The 22,413-nt window shown below is 33.1% G+C and overlaps 1 protein-coding gene across 3 annotated transcripts in view; it reads left to right on the top strand.

Moving 5' to 3' along the window:
* The window catches only part of POT1 (protection of telomeres 1), a 91,763-nt gene that overhangs the window by 64,317 nt on the left and 5,033 nt on the right, over positions 1-22,413 (top strand). For all 3 annotated transcript variants that reach the window (XM_046670479.1, XM_046670480.1, XM_046670478.1), the window contains 7 exons: positions 4,923-5,092; positions 6,179-6,267; positions 9,952-10,008; positions 12,119-12,275; positions 13,792-13,997; positions 17,498-17,633; positions 20,740-20,828. In XM_046670479.1, the coding sequence (XP_046526435.1) occupies positions 4,923-5,092; positions 6,179-6,267; positions 9,952-10,008; positions 12,119-12,275; positions 13,792-13,997; positions 17,498-17,633; positions 20,740-20,828 (904 nt within the window). The remainder of the gene's footprint in view (positions 1-4,922; positions 5,093-6,178; positions 6,268-9,951; positions 10,009-12,118; positions 12,276-13,791; positions 13,998-17,497; positions 17,634-20,739; positions 20,829-22,413) is intronic.

Genomic DNA, 22,413 nt, shown 5'->3' with positions numbered 1-22,413 from the left:
GTTGAGGCGGCGTCCCACATCCCACAACTAGAAGGACCTGCAACTAAGATATACAACTGTGTACAGGGCGGGGTTTGGGGAGATAGAGCAGAAAAGAAAAAAAAAAAAGATTGTCAACAGTTGTTAGCCCAGGTGCCAATCCTTAAAAAAAAAAAAATTAAAAAAAAAAAAGGAAGATTGGCAACAGTTGTTAGCCCAGGTGCCAATCTTAAGGAAAAAAAATATAAAATGACAAAGGGTATATCAAATATTTGTAAACTTATTCTTAAATATTTGTAAACTTTGTGAATTGGTTTGATAAAATCTAGCCGGTAACTTTGTACTCATTAGTTTAAGAAATTGTTATCCGCCTGCAGTGTTCATCATAAACTGTGTGTCCATGTGTGTGCTGTACAGTTTAGTAGAATTTGCCCACTGTTTTTTGAGATATAGTTGTTTAGGTAAAAGTTCACTGCAGAGATTGGCACTTATTGCTTATTCATGATATTTTAGGGAATATTTTTGTCTATTTCATTCTCTCTTTTATTTGCTAGTATCCTTTCTAGCAAAGAATGTTATCAAAATATCATTTGTTAAGCACATCCTCTGTGTTTAGCACTATCCTGCGCAGTCGGACTGTCATCATTCCTGTTTTCCAAGTGAGTAAACAGGCGCTCAGAGGGTAAGCCCAGGTTTCACAGCTTGTCGGGTGAAGCCAGTATTCGGATCTACAGTGTGTTTCCAGAGCTAGTCCTCTTGAGCAGTATAAAGAAATGACTTTTTTTTTTATTGCAAATAGCTTCTGTCCTACCTTTAGGGAGTTATACAGCCGACTGGTAGGAAGAAAACAGTAAAAGTGCATTGTGGGTTTTTTTAGATGTGAATTTTAGGGCCCATTTTCCCTCTGTAAATAAATGTTCTTGGACGAGGAAATACTTCTCCTTGTAAACTGTGTTGCAAATAAGCCCACCCGACTCAAGTTAATGTATTAGGTGAAAGTCAGGGCAGGAAGGTGAGAACTGCACTTCTTGTTCTTAATGTGTGTGTGTGTGTTTGTGTGTGTACATGTTCATACTTGATGTAGCAGAGAAAATTGACGGTTAAAGATATATTTTTGATGCTTTTCTCCTGATTTTATCTACATCGATTAGTATTATTTCAAAAATAAATGTAATGACGAAGCCAATTCTAAAGGTTTTTTTTAACATACAGATAGCATTCTTTTGTGAATGGAAAAGATTTACGGTTTAGATTTTACTCTCACCACTGAATTCCCTTCTGTTTCCCTATGCTGCTTCTATAGGTCTTACGTTCCCCTCACTTGTCCTGGTTCCTTTGCCCAAGTCCTGACAGCACCTCACACAGTGCTTTCCATGTAGTGAGGATGAAGTAAATAATAATATCTGCTGGAGAATGAATGAGTCAATGAGTGCTGTGAATTTTTTTCAGATTTTTTTTTCATCTCCCTTTTTATTGTCTGCTTTATCTCACGCACTAGAGGGTGCTCTGAACACATAATTAAGAAAATGTAGGCTACTTAATTTTTTTCTAAAGATACCATGACATTATATTATTTATCTGCAGTATAATAGGAAAAGGAAAAAGATTTTCTCCATGTGTAAATAATATAATTTTAGGCTTTTGTTTAATGTATATTGATACCACATTTATTTGTTCTGAGACAACCTCTATGCAATTTCATACTAATTTAAGACATCCCCAGAGTCAGGTGACATTCATGCAAATGAATTCTTATCAGCACTTGAAGACAACTGCTTAAAATTGCATTTTTATACCAAAATATATGGAACACATGTATTTTTATTGTATAGGAATGGGGAAAAATGTGGGGTCTTTTTTTTTTAACAAAGAGTACAGTTAAAACAATTATAAAGTATAATATAATTGATTTTTATATAAAATACATTTTATAGCCTATGTTGCCCTCAACATTTTTCCTAAATCTTGCTTTTTAAGTGAGTTATCTCATTCCCTAAATATTTTACACAAGCACACACAAACACACAAACTGATGTTTCACACCTTTTGTCTAAAAATTAAAGTAGTGTATTTTCAATCCCCAGTCTTAGCCTGACACAGTTTGAAAATAACTACAAAACATACACAGTCATATTTATGTTTTGGCCTTCAGTGACCCAAGAGCTGTAGTTTGGTTATTTTTAGACATATATAGGTCATTTAAAATATTAAACCTGAAGGGAAATTCTTGATAGTTTGTAAGGAATATTTAAGTGTATTTTTGAAGGGATACTGATTTATTAATACCTATGTTTGGTTTGCTTTATTTTTAATGTTTCTGTATTGATGTGGGCTTTTATAACAATTTTTTAAAGTATATTCTCATAATTTTCTGGTTATGATTCACTTTTAATTTTTGGAATCTTATCACATTACTGATAAGACTAAACAGTATTTGTCTATGATAATACAGCATCTGGCACATTTCGTAGTGTATTTAGCAATCTTAAAAAAATACAATGCTGCCTCCAGAAGGAATTTCTGGAAATAACAATTTGTCATCTTTATGGCCTATTTATATAAATAAATTCTCTCTTGGTCTTTAAATTTTGTTTTATTATGAAATACAATAGTAGAGAAGATAGTATAGTAAACACCCGTGTGCCTGCCATCTAAATTTAACATTTCTAATTGTTTTGCCACACTTATTTCAGGTACTTTTAATTTTTAAGAAATAAAGCTCTACATGTTGAACCTTGTTTATACTTCTGCTTGTTCTTGCTTTTTGCTCCCCAGTATCCTCTTTCCATTTAACCTAACATGTAGGTATGTGCACCTACATTTATTATGCTTTTATTTTATGTTCTTTTGTCTGAAAAATGCATATAGTATATGTATCATTCTGTAATTTGCTTTTTACCTCTGACATTATATTAAGATTTATCCATGTTTATACTTGTGTCTGCATTAAATAGCAGACTGTCTTAATTATTATACCTTTATTTTTAAGTGATAACCCATAGGTCAGAGAAGCCCCCCCCCCCCCCCCCCAGCTTAGTCTTCAAAATTGACTTGCTCTTCTCTTTGACATACATTTTTGGATCAGCTTTTCCAGTTCCTTTAAAACACACTGGGGATTTTGATTGAAATTGCATTGATCTTAAAGATTAATTAATTTGGGGAAATTGTTGTCTTTTTAACGTTGAAGCTTTTCGTTTATGAATATGGCATCTTTCTCCATGTGTTTGAACCTATTTAAGTCCCTTGTAGACTACATACATGTACTGTACTAGGATATTATGTATATTTAAAAGAATCACAGAATGATAAACATTCAAAAAGAATGAGAATAAAAGTAATTAGAAGTAGATTGTTTTATATTTTCTTCCAGTGTCTTACTTTGGAGACCATAAGGAAGATCAATTTTGTCTTCTTTTCCTTTTTCTTTTTGTGTTTTCCTTTTCTGACTCTCTACCCTGCTCCCCTGCTATGATGTAAGCGTCAGTGGAAGAAGTCAGAGAAGAAAAGGCTAAATGCCTTCCCTTCTCCTCACAAAACCCAGGACTGGATGGGAATGGACCCTTGAGAATGAAGGAGGAGCATCTGGGAGTGTGGATTTCCCCCCTACTCTTTTATTTCTCCCCTCTTCGCCCATCAAATCCAGAGGGTGATTAACTGAAACAGCAATAAGCGGAGGTGGGAGGTTGGTTTACGACCTCATCTTCTTTAATATTCCATCTTCTGTAGCTTTCTGTTACATAGAATCTCACCACTGTTACTCAATCCTGACCTTGTAGGAGAAAAAGAGAATGTTAGTCCCACAGTCATCAGCAGTCAGTGCTGCTTTATGCAAATGAATTAAACTCTCTCCTTGGTAACTCCTTTTGTTTAGAAAGCTTCATAAAAATAAATGTGATTTAGGGGCCGGCCCCGTGGCAGAGTGGTTAAGTTCGCGCACTCTGCTGCAGGCAGCCCAGTGTTTCGTCAGTTCGAATCCTGGGCGCGGACATGGCACCATTCATTGAGCCACGCTGAGGCAGCGTCCCACATACCACAACTAGAAGGACCCACAACTAAGAATATATAACTATGTACCGGGGGGCTTTGGGGAGAAAAAGGAAAAAAATAAAATCTTTAAAAAAATAAATAAATAAATAAATGTGATTTAGGTTAGATGGCTTCTTCCTTTGAGTAGCTGTCAATTTCTTTGATAAACATTCTGCATCTGTCTCATTTTAAGTCTTCTACTTTAAAAGAATATCAAATACTCATGAAGACATTTTTAAGACTAAGTTTAGCAAAACATCTAAAATTAACTATAGAACATTTAGTTCAAAACTATAATTGGTTTAATCCTATATTTGAAGTCACAGAGTGTGTTTCACATTATAGTGTACAAATACAAATTGTTTATTACAAAACTTTTCTTTCCATAGAACTTGTGAGATAGGGGGATGTTTATTATTTTGATATAGTAGCACGTTTAAAATTGTTTTATTTTATTCTCCTAATGAGAGTGCTTTAGTGATATTTAATTAAATCTTAACATTGTTAAAGCTTGTTATTTTCAGAAACCTTAAATAGGTTTCTTAATCAAATAGAAGGCTTGGATTTGATTTCGGCAATGGGTGTCTTAACTACTGTATTTTATCAGTGCTAAGACTCAATCTTATTTCACACTTTAATATCTCTGAAATGGAAATATGTCTTACATTTGAAAAAATATGTATATATACATGTATGTATACATGCATGCATATGTACACACACACACATGTTTTGGTTTTGATACACATGGTGTCCTTGGGCCTGGTATTCAGTACATAGCTGTATCACATACCAGTATCCTTTCTGATTGGCCTCTGGTTGTTGGTCTCTGCCCCATATTGGTTGTTAAATATTTTGAATATCAGAAATTCTTTGACTTTTTCTTCATTTTCTAATAATAAATAATTTATTCTTAGGTTGGAAGCTTTCTTAGAATTTATAGTCTCCATACCAAACTTCAGTCAGTGAATTCGGAGAACCAGGCAACATCATTAGCTCTTGAGTTTCATCTCCATGGAGGTACCAGTTATGGTCGGGGAATCAGAGTCTTGCCAGAAAGTAACTCTGATGTGGATCAGCTGAAAAAGTAAGCATGTTATATAACTATTTAGAAATTCTAAATAAGATATTAATTAAGCTGATTTCTAAAATAATACTATTCTGAGTTGGGGAGGAGGGGTCCAATCGGTTCCTTGTAATTTTTCCTCATAGCCTTCTATGCCACTATCCATTTCTTAAAATAGGTGAACCAAATGAAACAGAAATCAAGTGATTGTAGGTTCAAATAGCTAAATAGTAGCAGAGCTCAAGTTATAGTCTGAGTTTTCCAGTATCTAGTCTTTGTACTTTTGCTGTCCTACTATTTGCCACATTCTCCAAGTACAGCAACAAACAGTGGAAACTGGAGTTTAACTAAAATTTGGAAAACAAACATACTTAATTCTGCCATGAAAAAATATTACCTTTCTAAAGTGCCTATTACTGATAAAACAAGTACCAGAAGAATTTTAGGCTATCATATTTTTCAAACTTTCAAATGTGCCCAGAACGTGAATCATACCTTAAATCCTGCTATGCATGGAGTTCTCTTTTTCTTGAAGTTTTCCTACTGGTCACTCTGGATAGAAACTTTTGACCGGTATTCTAGAGAAATAAAAATAAATCTTCTGCATACCTTCAAAGAGATATAGAAAATATCCTGTTCAGTAAATTGAAATGAAGTAAATATTTTCTAAGTTTGAATACATTGAAATAAGTATGACTTTAAAGTCAATTAAATTAGCTGTTTTAATGATCTTATATCAGTGTCACTACTTTATTTGTCATTGCAATATACAGCAGCATAGTATTTCACTTGTTGAATCTATAGAGTGAGATTTTTCTGATTCAGATTGTTATCCATTCAATTCCCAGCTTCTTTTTCTTTGCAATATTTCATCATGCCACTGTTTCATTTGTATCTTTCTAGAGTCAGGTTGTTTAAAATTTGGGGGGGTCCTTGAGACCCCTAGGATCGTCTGATAAAAGGTGTAGACATTCTACTTAAGAATGCTTACACACACATACAATTTTTTATACAATTTCAGTGGGTTTTTGGTTTCTGTGGTTAGAGCTAAACTGACCATATTGACTTCGTTTTATGCAGTTTGAACTTACATTCTTCCCATTATAGGGTTTTAGAATCTGCAGATTTGACAGCCAATCAGTGTTCAGAGGGTATCTGTCCATCAGAACGTGAGGACAGCTTTCCAACTGTTTCAAGTAAGGACAGTTTTTAACATTGACAGTTTCTCCTAAGTAAAATGGCTTTATCAACATTCATCTTCTTTTTAAATATCTTCTTATCTCTGTTGTCTGTTTTTGTTAAATTGTATTCATTGTAAAGCAATACGCTAAACCTTTATCTGTATCCTATATGAAGGTAAACATTATTCCTCACTTAATTGTGTAATTACATTTTCAAATTGGGGTGGTAGGGATTACTTGATTTGTGATATCTGTAGTATTTATGTAAATATATATATGTATGTGTGCATTTATTTATTAAAAATCTGTATTAATTTCCAGGCAACTGTTTGTTTGTCAGTTTCTAAAAGAACAAAGGTTGTTTTTCCTGCTTTATTTCAAACAGCCTAAGTATTTTTTGATCAGACATGTCTTAGAGGTATACATCGTCCCCAGTTTTTACTGAGTCAATCAAGTGCCTAATTATGAGATATTAACAAACAATTGGTTGTGTATTTATATTGTTGTCTACCTGAATAGGTGACTATTCAAATCTAAATTTTAAAACTCTCAATCTGTAAGATTTTTTCCTTTACCACTTTGTCTTAATGTCTGTTTGTACATACATTCTGGGACCTAGCATCTATATCATGTTTTTATCCCGTTATCATTTTTTACAATCTAACTCTTTGCCTTCTATGATCCAAGGAAGCATTTTATTATTGTTTACTCTCCTTCTATATTAATAATGATAAGCAGTAAAATTAACATGTATGGCTTGGTAGGCACACATGCGTTATTGTTTAATCCTAACAGCACTCCTGTCAGGTGGATATTAATTTTCCCCTTGTACAGAAAGGAAACTGAGGCTTTGAGTGATGTGGGCCATATAGTTTGCACAGCATTATTTAATTGTTCACTGATGGCAAAGCCGGTCAGATTCAAATGCAGGCTATTTGATTTTTTATACATATTTTACATTTATTCTTTATTCTCTCTGCCTTAAAACTCTCTACATATACTAGCACCTTAGTGATGATATTTTGGCCGGATCTGTGATTACCTGAACTACCATTAGGAGGCCAATTTACTTCAACTGACAATCATTTGCAGACGGTATAATTCATAATTACACTTTTTGAAATCTTTCTTTTTTTACAAAGATTTTTAAATTACAAAAGTAATACATGTCATAATATCGAATTACATAGCTTTCCCATGCCTTTACGCCCACTCCTTGAGGTCATGTTAACAGAGTGATTCCTTCAGCACTTCATGTTTATACAAATATATGTGACCTGTACGTAAACAAATATGACTTTCTCCTCTGTTTAAAAGTTTTATGTGTACAGAACCATACTATACAGTTGCTTTCTTTAACAATATATTATAGACCTCTTTATGGCCTATTTAATATAACTCAAATTCATTCTTTTAGTAATTGCATAGTATTTTATAATATGAATCTAGTGTTATAAATTCATCCGTTTTCCATTTGATAGGCATTCACTTTTTTGCTCTTGCTAATAATGCTTTAATAACCGTCCTTGAACAATTGTACTTTCATGCTTGTATTTCTCTAAAATAAATTCTTAAAAGTGGGGTTGAGGGATCAAAGGGTAAACCCATCTTTCCTTTTAATAGACACTGCCAGATTATATGCCAAGATGTCATAGGATGCATATGCAAACAGTGCAGGAAACTGTCCTTTCTCACACTCTCAGCAGTATTGGAGGTTAATAGTATATGTAATTTTTGACTATTTGACAGGTGTGAGGTAATGTCTTATTTAGTTTCCCTGAGTCCTTGGAAACTTGGAATTGTGTATGTGCCGGCCTCTTTTACTTTCTCTTCTTTGAATTGTCTGCTCTTATCCTTTACCTGATGTTCTGTTAGGTAATGTTTTTCTTATCAGCTTGTGTCAGACTGTGTATATATTTGGCACATATTTTCTCTTATTTTCTTATTATTTGACTACTTTTAAGGTTTTGCCATTGTTTTCACTTCCTACGGAACAGCAGATATTAAATAATCAGATTCGGTGAAATTGTTCTTTGCCAGCTTGAGATGTCCATTCAAGTTCTCTTGCTGTGGACTCTTGTGCCATTTATTAGTGATGTTGAGGAATAAGGACAAGTAATGCATATGTTGGTATGTGAGGCACAAAATAAATTATAAAAACATAATATGCTATTATATGTAATACAATAAAGTAAGCTAAAGTAACTGCGAAATATGGATTTTTTTAAGTCTTAAGTTCTTCATTTTAGAAAACATTATTAAAACTTACTGCTCTGTTATAGTTATACTTTCTTGTTAAAGTAAAATCCTATTTTATGATGTTCATCATCATCCTATTAAATTTAGTAAGTTTATTATTTTAGCCATCTCTCCCTTTATTTCTTTCACAATATATTTTTCCAACATGATAAAAAGTTCCAAACATACAGAAAAGTTAAAACAGTTGTATAGTGAACACTTATATAGGCACTACCTAGATTCTCTGAATAGCATTTTACTCTATCTACCTCTCTTTTAATCCATCAGTCCATCTTATTTTTCAATGCATTTCAAAGTAACTTGCAGACATAAGTGCACCTCCTAAATACTTTAGAATGAACATCATTAACTAGAGTTCAATATTTTTTCGGATTATTTTTTATTTTTGAGTTAAAATTATGTGCAGTGAAATGGACAACTTAAATGTACTGTTCCCTGAGTTTTGCCTAACTCATAAACCTGAGTAACTTAAATCCCTCTTAAAATCTGGAACATCACCCTTGTTGCAGAAAACTGCCTCATGCTCCTTCCTATCAGTCCTCCTCCCAGAAGTTCTGATGTTTTTCCACTGTGGATTAATTGTGGCTGTTCTAGAACTTCAAATAAATGGAATAATATATTGTGTACTCTTGTACATACTGTCTGTTTTTGACACCTGTCCATATAGTTGCATATATCAACAGTTTGTTCCTTTTAAATAATGCTTAGTAGTATGATATGAGGTAGACAATTTTTTAAATAAGAATTTCCAGTTGTTGTAGCACCATTTGTTTCCTTTTTTCTGTAAGGTGACTTTGGTGTCTTTGTCAAAAATCAAATGGCAATAAATGTGGATCTATTTCTGGGCTTTCCGTTCAATATTTAGTAGTAGGTGTGAAGTAAGCACATTTTTTCCCTCATGCTAATTTCCAGTTGTTGCAGCATCATTTGTTGAAGAGAGTTTTGCTTCCCCTTTGGATTACCTTGCTTTTATCAAAAATCAAATGACCACATAAATGTGGGTTTATTTCTAATAGGGCCTTCAAAAATGAATTCTGTTTATGTTTGTCAGTCTTTATGCAAGTACCATATTGTCTTGATTACTATGGCTTAAAGTAAGTTTTGAAGTCATGTAGTATAAGTCCTTCAATTTTGTTCTTTTTCAAGGTTACATTCTAGATTCTAGATTCTTTGCATTTCCAGGTGAATTATAGAATCTTGTTTCTTTCTACAGTAAAGCCTCTGTACTTTTAATTAGGATTGTATTGAATCTACAGATCGTTTTGGGAAGGATTGATATGTTAACAATATTGAGCCTTCTAATCCATGAACATGGCATTTCACTATTTGTTCAGATTTTCTTCAGTTTTTCTCAGCAATGTTTCATAGTTTTCAGTGCCACATTGAATTTTTAATGGATTTTAAAACTGTCTGATTCTTTTCTCTTTCTCTTTCCTATAGGCTCTGGATCAGTATCACTGTATGAGGTAGAAAGATGTCAACAACTGTCGGCTACAAGTAAGACCTTGTTTCATTTTTGAAATATGGGCATAATAGTGTACATAGTAAAGTCTGTCCTTACCTTTATCAACTAATTCATTCTTCCCTAATCTTGAGAGCAGATTTCCATGAGGGAAAAAATATATCCATATTCATCTTTTATTCCTCTACCTCATCCTAACTGACATAAAATGGAACCCAGAAAGATACATGTTTTCGCGTTGAATATGTATCTTAAGTCATGTGTCTGTTAGGTTTATAAAACATGTTCAACTACTTAACAGTCTAGTGGGGCTTATTTTTAGTTTAAGAATGTAAAATATCTTATATGACATTAATTTTGATCGGTTCACACTGTGCCTTTAGCAGTGTATCCAGAAAGGAACTCCTTAGCACATGCCCCAAAACTTTAATGTTAGCAATGATGGTAAAGCTTTTAGATGCCCTTCTTCTGTTACTTCATCTAAGATATAGAAAATTTAAGAAAAAAAATTTTTAAGCACAAGTCTATTAAATAAAGTTCTATAATATCCTATTATAAAATATGAGTTTCTCATTATTGGAGAAAGGACGTATAACTGTGAAATGGGGGAAGGCTGGAAGAAGGAAGCTTGTAGTATTGTATTGGAATTGAAAATATCAGTATATACTCATGGTTTTATAGATAGATACAGAAGTAGATATGGATGTCTGTATATATGCATTCACTCACATACTTATTCATACATATGCAGGGACATGTGTCTTAAATATAGGCATGACCATGTGTGCGCAGATATCCTAGCTCTCAGTGAAAGAGCACAGAAACAATGGCATCCAGTAGCACTGAGCACACTCAGTGCCCAGATCTTGGTTTATAAATAGTATTTCCCCTTAAAAGGAGTCAGGGCTTTCTGGAGAAATAGCAGATTCCAGGGTTAGGACAGGAGAATTACAAGATGAGTCGGGAACATCTTGTTGTGCCAGAAAATAAAGAAGTTCTTGGTTAATGATGGAACAGAACATGTCAAATCTGGTACCATTTGAGCATCAAAATAAAAAATACTAGTGATGGAATAGAGCTGTTGAATAAAGTAGGACTCCATTAGTCTATGTCAATAGTAAATAAAAGAACAAAACAAACAAATAAATAAATTGAGTGGAAAGCTCTCACTTAAAAGAGAATGGCCACTAATAAATGTAAAAGGAATGATGAAGTTAGGAAAAAAAAATCACCATTTTGCAACCACGATAGTAATAATTGATTTAGTTGTGAATAATCAATAGATCCTAAAGTAGTGGGATCGTAAATGGTTAATGAAGATTGGAATATTTATATTTTCCCAAGTACTTCCTTATTAATTATAAAGGGGAAAAATAATAAGTTTATAGGAGAGAATCCTGTTGAACATCACCTTAACCAGCTGCGTGAAGTCAGCATCCCCAGGAATGGAAACACTATTCCCTGTGCTTCTTGACGTGATGTGCTAAGAAGGCCACAATATCACTTATATAGTAGTATCCCTACCAAAAATGCATGATCTGTGTTTGATCATGCGAAAAACCACACACACCCAAATTAAATGGCCTCTACTCCTCAAACATATCAATGTCATGAAAGACGAAGAAAAGCCGAGGAACCATTCTACATTAAAGGAATCCAGAGAGACAGGAAAAATAAATACAAAGCACGGTCAGGACCGGATCCTGGACACAAAAATAAAATGCTAAATAAGAACATTATGGGGACAACCGGAGAAATTTTAATAATGTGTTTTGATTCAGTGATAATATTACAACAATGTTAAATCTTCTGATGTGGAAAATTGCACTGTTGATATGTCAATGAAATTTCTTATTATGAAATACACACTGAAGTATTTAGGGATAAAGGGGCATGATGTCTGGAAATTATTCTCAAGGGATTTATATATATATGAATCATGTATCTGTAAGGTTTATATATATGGAGAGAGAGAGAAAGACAGATGGAGATGATAAATCAAATGTGGCAAAATGTTAACAAGGTTCACAATTAATGCAACTTAATTAGATTTTGTTGTATATATTTGGTTCAAGGGGATTCATATCATGAATATACTTATCACTTTTGTAGATTATCCTAACTTAATCTAAAAATTATTTATAGTACTTACAGATCATCAATATTTGGAGAAAACTCCACTATGTGCTATTTTGAAACAAAAGGCTCCTCAACAATATCGAATTCGAGCAAAATTGAGGTCTTATAAGCCCAGAAGACTCTTTCAGTCCGTTAAACTTCATTGTTCTAAATGTCATTCACTGTAAGTATTTTCCATAGTAAAACAGAAGTTTTCATTTCATGTTTGTATATATACGCTTTCATATATATCAGATTAAGTCCTGGCAAGGACTAAATTCTGCCTTTATGTATTGTATTTGAAAGAATGGTAACGTTTTTAAGAGAAAATACTAAATTCTTAGAAAGTAAATCCTTCTGGTATTGCTTATAATAATAAATAAAAGTAGGTGCTATTTTCAATTCAGTTTAGTAGCTCTGATAAATGCAAACTATAAAAATATTTGGGGAGACTTTTTCATTTATCACCAAAATCTTCTTAAAAGTAAATCGTTATTAATGAAAATTCTTAAATAAAATTCTGCTTCGTTGAAATTTTTAAGTGATATAGAAAGCCTTGTTGGAAATATTTCTTCTTGCTTAATAACTACAATAAAGTAAATATAACTTAAGTTTTTGTTAGGAATTAGGAATTTCTCAGTATCTCAAAGTCTTTATTCCAAACACCAATTATTATGTAAGTATACAAGTAAATTTATAAGATATTAGAATGAATATATACTTATTAGCTGAAGACATATTCTGAAAATTATTTTTAATCCCTCTTCCCCCTTTTTCTGTAATTGGACTCTCTGCCCTCTAAATATATAATATGTAAATATATATACATCTCCATTATATTTGTGGTGTATATATTGTTTTGTGTGTGCTTCTGTGTAGACTAATATACAAAATTTTCCCCTCCAAAATCTAAATATAATACCATTAGTGGAGATATTTGATCATCAAATCTCCTTAAATAAAATGAGGGACTGTCTTCTTCCCATTTGAGCTTAAAATGGTAGTTGGAATTAAGATAGAAATACAGATTTTAGATAATTCTTGAAGTATTATCAAATTCTGTGAAATCATATAGCTTTGCCAAACAAAACTCCTGTCCATGATTGTTTTTCAAACAAATAAGGAATCATCTCAGAAAGGTTACTAAAGTTACACAGCTGTTTGGTGACAGAATCAGAACAAGGACATAGACCTTTTGACTCCAGATCATGCCATTTCTACTGCATCATACTTTACCATCAGACTTTTTAAAATTATTATTCTAAATTAAAAGGAATCAAAAGGAATATTGGTTTGTAAAGTAGGCGCCCTATGAAAGTGAGATTACTTAGATGGCAAGTGGATATTTAACTGGAGTGAAGACAGGGCTTCTTCATTTTTTTCTCCCACTGGAGAGTTTAGCGTTCCCTTACAGAGGTGAACAAATTGATGCTAGAAATAATTATAAGCAATCTTGGTATCACAAAGCCAGGCAAGGAAATTTCAGTGGTTAATATTACTATAGTATGGATCTGCTTAATCATGAAATATCATCAAATATATTTCTATTGATTCATTTAATCTGCAAAGTGAATTATCTCCATGTTTTAAAATAATCAGTTGACTCATTGGCATATAAGCCAATTTTTTTAATTGAATAATTTGTTAGATTTGAATTTCCAAGCTTACACCAAATGTGTTAATTTCATTGTCAATTTTAGGCAAGAAGTTCCAGGTGAGGGTGATTTGGATATAATTTTGCAAGAGGCTGCCACTAAAACCCCGGATACCAAATTACAGAATACCACATTATATGATTCGAAAATCTGGACCACTAAAGATCAAGGAGAACGAAAAGTAGCTGTTCATTTTGTGAAAAATAATGGTATTCTTCCACTTTCAAATGACTGTCTAATTTTGATAGAAGGTAAGATATTTAAGTTACTGTTTTATTAGAATACAGCTTTCGCTTATGTCTTTCTATAATTATTGTTAAATATATTTTACTGGCAACCTAGGACATATAAAGTCAAAATATTGTTAAATTCCATAAAATGGAATATATTGTATAAAACAATTCAATTCAGATATCTACATGCACACATATTTATAAATTTATCTGAATGACATTTTGAAATTATACGTTAAACTCAAATGCTGGATTTCTGCATGTAATCGTAATCAGATCCAAGGTGATTGTTGAACTTAGTGATAATCAAGTGGTCCTTCTTATGTACAGTTGCTATTATCTTGGCCTCTGGATGTCACTGTTGTTTCATAAAAATAGAATGAGTCATCAATTGATATCTAACTCAAGGAAGGGACCCTTGAAACAGGTAAAGATAACTTGGCATGTTTTAAAAGAATGAAGCTTTGATTCATTTTTATTTATTCATTTCCTTTCCATTTTTGTCTTATTTTTCCCTAATATATATACTACATATTTTTCCCATGCCAGATTTAGTTTCATGATTTTCCTTGAGACTTTTCTTCCTTAATAATATTCCAGAATAAAAGGAAAACATCATCTTTAATTTGTTAGAGAATAGTTTCATTTTATGTGAGCTGACCTTTAGTACAAAGAATTATGATCATTTTTATTACTGATATTTTTCTATTGTTAAAAGTAATACATAATCATTTTAGAAAATGTGTATATATGAATACATATGTATATAAACATTTGTATCATTTTCATGAACACTTCTTGTATAATACATTTATAGCGTACCAGAAACTATTTTAATTAATTTCTATGTATTAATTCATTTAATCATCATCATAATTCTATGCATTTGGTACTATTATAAGCTGTTTTTTATACATAAGAAAACTGAACCGCAGATGAGTTAAATGTCTTTCCCAATGCAGATAGTAAGTGGTGGAACTTAAGTGTTTTCTGTTTTTTAACATAGTAACTCTGTGACAAACTTTTATCTCCCCCCTGGATGAAGTGTAATTATGGGGGCACAAGGAATTAAGTAAATATTGCCCAATTACTTTCTAGTAAAGTTATCCTACTGTGCATATGCTTTAGCAGCATGTGAGATTATCTGTTCCCCTACCCACATCATCATATACTGGGTTTTTAAAAAACTTAGCCACTTTGATGAGTAGGATGCGGTATCTTGTTCCACTAGCAATATTTTAATCCGTACCAGGAGAGAGATGTAAAAACAAAAACACATAGACACAGACACAGGCACACACACAAAAAATGGAATAAGACTATTCATATGCCCTAAAAATAGCATAAAGCCATAGTTCTATCGGGTTCTATAAGAATGGTCCTTGTAGGGCCAGCTAAGAGGGTGTCACGTATGCCTTTGGGTCCTCCTGTGTTATCCTGCCTCCCACAGAATTCTATGCTGAAGCCAAGTTGGCCTTGAGGGTCCAAAGAAAGCTTGAATAAAAAGTCTCCTTAGCTCCCAATTCTATCTTTAATTACTACTCATCCCACAAACTTTCAGTCTCATCTTCTGCCATTCCTCAGTTCCCATTCCGCCCTCCGGCCATGTTGAGCTGGTGGCAATTCCTACACACAGAACATGTTTCTGTGCCTCTTTGCCATTCCATTGCTATTCTCCTGAGAATTTCTGCTCTAGTACATCTCCAGAAGTAAACTCAATGATTCCCTTTATTCACCAGTTTATATGAAATATTTAATGGACACCTACATGTACCAAGCACTTTTCTGATTCGCCAGGCAGATTTGAGTGGTTTTCATTACATACCGTGTGAACTTCCAATACAGCGCTTTTCTGCTTGTATCATATTTGTGTCATATCTGTCTGTTTAGAGATTTATGTCCTTATTAGAATGTAAGCTCCCTCAGGACAGGATCCGTGTTTATTTTAATCTGTGTATCTTCAGCACCTAGGTTAGTACACCTGGCATGTAACTGGCTCCCAGTAAATATTTATTGAATAAATAAGTACATCCAAAGTAATACACTTTTACAGAGCTTTATTTATTTTATTTATTTTTTTTTTGAGGAAGACTAGCCCTGAGCTAACTACTGCCAGTCCTCCTCTTTTTTGCTGAGGAATCCTGGCCCTGAGCTAACATCCATGCCCATCTTCCTCTACTTTATATATGGGATGCCTACCACAGCATGGTGTGCCAACCGGTGCCATGTCCACACCCGGGATCCAAACCAGCAAACCCCGGGACACCAGGAAGTAAGAATGTGTGCACTTAACTGCTGCACCACCGGGCCGGCCCATACATAGCTTTTTAATGAGTGTATGTGAAAGCACTTTAATGTTTAAAAGAGTTTCATCAAAATATAAGCTATTTTTATTTTATCATATTTCTGAGTATTATAATTCTAACCATAGACTAGGATCTAACTGCAGTATGACATGGCAGAACTGTGGTTTCCAGCTGTCACAGAGCTGTGGAGAGAGGGATGGGAGCGGGGCAAGTTAAAATGCCACACAGCTTGCTCTTCTTACCAAGACTTACCACTTCTTTTGAAATTAACACTCCTTGGATTGTTGCAAGCCTTTGGTTAATTTCTAGAGTTTTGAAAAAAGTCATATTTGACAGTTTTTGGCAATGTTCTTTTTGCTTTTACGGAGAGTTGTATTTTTGGGCGTCCTTACTTTACTATGCTGGAAGTGCTTCCCCCTCACAGTTGAATTTTAACATTACAAATTTTACACAAATTTTAGGGAATACATAGAACTGTTTTTATAAACCATAGTCTCTTTCCCTAGAGAGGCAGAATTGTCAATCTAAGTGAAAAGTACACCAGAAAAGGTACCAGTAGGTTTGAGTTATCATAGGTAATGCTGCCTTCCAATAATGGTGCACCATGGGGCATACTGTATCTTCTTGGCCAGCGTAATGGTTTTCATGCCCGCCCTGTCATAGAATTAGGGAAAGTGTGATGATTTTCCCAGGAAAAATGAACAAACACTATACATGAATTCATATTACATCAACTATTCATATCTGTATTTAAATTTATTGTTGACGTGAAAGTTTAAAAGATTTGTTTCAAACTCAAGGCTAAATTTGCCTAGACATTAGTAGTATATAGCAAATTTAATAGTGAGAATCCTGTCATACTTTGGATCTCAGTTTAATTCTCTTGTGAGTATTTGAACTAAAATGTTCCTGGCATGAAGAGCAATTTTTTATAAATTTAAGAAGATGGTTAAAATTTCACAAGCCTTATATTTTGCTCAAGTCTCAGCATTTTTGTACGGTGGTTTCTTTAATCAATGTGTAGGATCCTAAGTTTACAAATTATTATTTTTCCCAATAAATATATGTCATCTAAATTCATGGCTTGCATTTATCTTTTTCTGTCAACCTCCTTAGTCTTTTACTATAACTCACGTGTTACTTTATAGACACTCCATTTTGCCTCCATTATATTTGTGCTACTAGAGCGGTTTATTTATTCTCTTTTAACAGGAGGTACACTCAGTGAGATGTGCAAACTCTCAAGCAAGTTTCATAGTGTAATTCCTGTGAAGTCTGGCCGTGAAGATCTGGAACTCCTCGACCTTTCAGTACCATTCCTTATACAAAGAAAAACACATCACTATGGGTATGTTCTCAATTCTGGACATTTTTGGAATTAAAACTGTTTAAGAGTAATTTTTATTTTTATTATTTTATCTCACTAGTTGCTATATATTCAGTAGATATTTATTGAGTACCAATGTATGTGTACTAGATTTTTCTGGTATATATTTATTCTTTTGATAGCATGTATATTGAGTACCTACCATGTGCTAGGTATAAGGCTAGTGGAGAGGCTAATATTCATTTGTTTTCTCTCACAAAGATTTAGATACTAGTTATAGAGAAAGGTGCAGAGCTGCAGCCCAGTAAAAGTTAAGTGATTGGCTTCCAGAATTTCTGTGGTACAAAGTTACAAATTGGTTCCCACTGAGGAATTAAAAGATAACAGGATACATAGGAGCTAGAAACAGACATGCATTTCAAGAAACTTCTAGTCTGTCATACCTTTTTAACTCTGTGGTTTCTTTTGTTTTACAGATTTTTTAAATATTAATCTGGTCGTATTTACCTAAATGTTTGTCAAAACGTTAAAGGTTTTACTTACTCTACTCTTAAGATTTTCTGTTTCTTCTTGAATCTGTTTTATTCATGAAATTTTTCTGGAAAAATATTCAGTTCATTTTTTTAATTTCAATTTATTGACATGCAGTTCTAGTCCGTTTAAGTCTGTAGTTTTCCGCCTGAGAAAATAGCCGTAGCTTTAACCCAAGATTTGTTAGATAGTGTTTTTCTTGTACCTTCTAAATGTTTCATAATTCCCATTATAATTTCTTCTTTAGCCCATGAATTATTTAGATGTGTATTTTAAAATTTTCAAACACGCATTTTAGGTGTTATGTTTTGGTTTGTGTTTTAGTTAGATTACTTTGTAACCAGATAGCGTGATGCCTTTCATAATGGTTCTTTGAGATTTCTTTATTGCTTTATCCTAGAATATATTCGTTCAGATTTTGTATATATTGCATAGGTTGCAAAGAATGTGTATTCTTTAATAGTTGTGTTTAGTGTTTAATAGCATTTAGTTATGTCCATTAGACAAGCTTGTTAATCATATTTACAACTTTTCTCCTTTATAATTTTGTCTGTTTAATCACTTCTTAGAGAATATGGTTAATGTCCTCTGTGATTGTGGATTTATGACCTTTTGTCAGTGTTTGCTTTATATATTTTGAGACCCTTTTGCTGGTTTATTAAGGTTCAGTGTTTCATTTTCCTGATGAATTAATTGTTCTGTATATCTATATGTAATGACTTTGTCTCTAACCCTGATTTTTTTTGCCTTAAGCTTTATTTTTTTTCCTCCAATTTTTATTACTGTATGAGGGGTTTTTTTAGTTGGTAATTGCTTGGTATCTTATTTTCATCCCTCATTTCTTTGTTGTTATATTTTAGTAGGGCTCATTAATAAGTACTTAGGATTAGATTTTATTTGTCTTTTAATAGATGAGTTTAAAACATGTTAATTACTGATGTATTTAGGTTTTATTTCTACCTTTTATTTTGTTTTCCACTTAAATTACTGATTCCCTCTTCCCCCACCTTTTTTTTTATTATTTTGCTTATTTTTTCCTCAAGTCTTCTGTTGGATTGATTTATAAAAATGTGCTTAATTTTCTTCTTTTTCCTGTTTTACTGCTTTGGAAGTAATGAATTCTCTATTTAATTTTTACTTGTTACTCTTAATTTTTAATCTGTATACTTAATTTTTAATTTGTATACTTGCTTTATCAGTGTCTAAAGTTAATATCACAGCCCTTTTTTTAAGGCAGGAATACTCCATTCAATTTCCTTTTTTGTTAAAAAAAAAACTTGTTTATATTTGAAGGGTGGAAAGGGATAACATTTAATATAGTGACCTTCTATTTTTCCCTAGATTGCAAATGAAAAAGAGTCTGCGTGAACCCTTTAAATGTTGATTTTATATTTTTACTCACGCATATTTTCTTATCAACATCTAAACATTGTGATGATATGTAATAAAAAATAAATTACAGGGCCCATCCAGTGACATAGTGGTTAAGCTCACATGCTCTGCTTCAGCGGCCTGGGGTTTACAGGTTCAGATCCCTGGCATGGACCTACACATTGCTCATTAAGCCATGCTGTGGCAGTGTCCCACACACAAAGAAGAGGAAGATTAGCACAGATGTTAGCTCAGAGACAATCTTCCTCAAGCAAAAAGAGGAAGATTGTCAACAGATATTAGCTCAGGGCCAATCTTTCTCACCAAAAAAATAAATAAAATAAATTACTTGTACTTAAAATATCTTTGTATATAAATAAAGCAAAATACCATACTAAATAATGTGCAATTTTAGTACATTATATAGTTTGAGTGATTTTTTATTACAAAGGATAGCTATAGAATTAGGCATCATAAACTCTGAACTTCTAAATATGTGATTACTGAATATATTACCTGAAATCTTGCTAGTGTTAACTTCTTTAGTCAGAATAATTTTCTCCTATTGGCTATATTTAATTAAGACCTTGGCTGTTATATATTGTTCACAGAGACATAAAATGAAAGAGTCTTGGGGCTGGCCCAGTGGCACAGCAGTTAAATGCGCACGTTCCACTTCAGCGACCCGGGGTTCACCACTTCGGATCCTGGGTGCAGACATGGCACCGCTTGGCATGCCATGCTGTGGTAGGCATTCCATGTATAAAGTAGAAGATGGGCCCGGATGTTAGCTCAGGGCCAGTCTTCAGCAAAAAGAGGAGGATTGGCAGTAGTTAGCTCAGGGCTAATCTTCCTCAAAAAAAAAAAAAAAAATGAAAGAGTCTTTAGAGATTGTCTCTTTAAACTTTTTCATTTTACCAAATAAGGAAATTAGCCAAATTAATTAACAATCTGGACCTAGAACCTCTCTCTGATTCTCAATTTAGTTTATTCTGAGCCACACTATCTTTTTGATTGCTTCTATTGTAAAAGGCTTATTTTTTCTATAATTCTGTTTGTAATATGCACATTACAACATAGAAGGTGCAGTGCTCTTTTGTGTAATAATCTGCTTTTTAAACTGTGCATGCTTGAATAGCAAAAATGGTATAATAATTAATTGAGTTAATAATTATAATAAATTATTTTTAGATGTTTATAGTTTTTTTCCTTTGATTAATTTCAGGTGTAAACAGTGTTCTAGTTTGAGACCAATACAAAATCTAAATTCTCTGGTTGATAAAACGTCATGGAATCCTTCTTCTGTGGCAGAAGGTTAGCTGAATTTCTATGTCCTACAATTTTAATTGTCTTTGTATAAGGTGATTTCACTCATTAGATTTCAATATTTGTGGATACAGTAAAACCAGAGCAGAGGCTAAGCTAAACTTTAATTTTCCTCAAACAAAATCATTCACAGTGATTGTACTAAAAGTATAAAGTAAATTTTTAAAATATTTGAAAACTTAACTTTCAAGCATATGCTAATATCTTTTAATCATTGGTTTTACTATTAATCATTAATCATAAATATGACTTCTGAAAAATCTCTCCAGTTCGTAGTATCTTGAGATTGAAAAGGGTTTTAGAGACAGCTGTTACAACTTTTTACCCAATGTAGGTCTTCAGCTGGAGCAAGAATCCTCTTATATCACATTCTTAACTCTGGTCATTCAGCCTTGGCTTAAAATTCTTTCAGTGGCAGGAGACTCATTACATTGCAAGCCAACATATCCATTTAATTTCTCGGCAGTTCCTGTTAGTTTTGCAAAATCTGCTTATCTATAATTTTAAGATGGGCCACATTCTGTCTACTGGAATTAGAGTACGTCTGTTCCCTCTTCTGTAAGATCCACAGACTTTGTACATTTGACGATATGTGTCAAGCCTTCACTGAATCTGTTCTCCAAGCAGGCGCCCTCACCTCCTTTGGTACTTTCCCACATTCCTTACTATTTTATTCCTCCTGCTTAGTAAACACTCCACTTTACCAATGCTCTTCGCAAAGTTTGGCATTCAAAGCTGGAAATAGGGCTGTAGATATTGGCCAATTCGGAATATGAAGAAAGCTTTATTTCCTTAAAATTGGACACTCTGCTTCTACTAGCCTGAAATTTTCATTGTATAAATATTTATTGATGTGCTTCTTTTTGTTTTCTTCCTCTTTTAATTCGGCTATATGATACTGCTATCTCCCATTTTGTTTGTGGTCCAGTGAGATTCCAGGGTACTTTCGCGTGAGCTGCTTGTTATCAAGCTTGGTCTCCCCATTTCTTAATGCAGTTCTTTGTGTGGTCCCTCAGGGTAGGTTTTCTGTTCATCCCTCTTGGTTTTAGCTCACAGTTTTAATCCATTGAGACCATTTGAATCCTAAAAGTCAGTTCCTCTGTATTAACAATTTCTGTCATGTCTGTATGTCCTAATTCAGTTCTCTTTCCCCTAATTTATTCTTCTTACTTGCCCCCTTAATTAGTCCTCTTTAAATACGGGTTCCAGAAATGGAGGACAATATTCCATTTTATAAACATATCGAATGTCTTCCGTTTCCAAACACAAAGTAAGATGTTCACTTTAACCTATAAATTTTCTTGCGATTTAGTAACTTTCATTTCTTCCTTTTTCCTCATCAGATTATGAAATCCCAGATTCTGACATTTTTGTCTAACTAGATGATATCTTCTAATAAATGAGTGATCTCTATGCTTATAATACAAAAGGGAGAGACATGTTACAAAATCATAAATATTGAACTGAGTGCTATTTTTTTAGAACATCCTGGTATTTTAATTTTATCTTTCATAAGGCTAACATGCAATGAATTGCATTTCATGAATTAGTTTTCAAGTTTTCTTTCAAGATC

This window comes from Equus quagga, chromosome 8 (assembly GCF_021613505.1).
Source record: "Equus quagga isolate Etosha38 chromosome 8, UCLA_HA_Equagga_1.0, whole genome shotgun sequence".
Classification (NCBI taxonomy): domain Eukaryota; kingdom Metazoa; phylum Chordata; class Mammalia; order Perissodactyla; family Equidae; genus Equus; species Equus quagga.
This window is presented reverse-complemented; position numbering and strand designations above follow the sequence as displayed.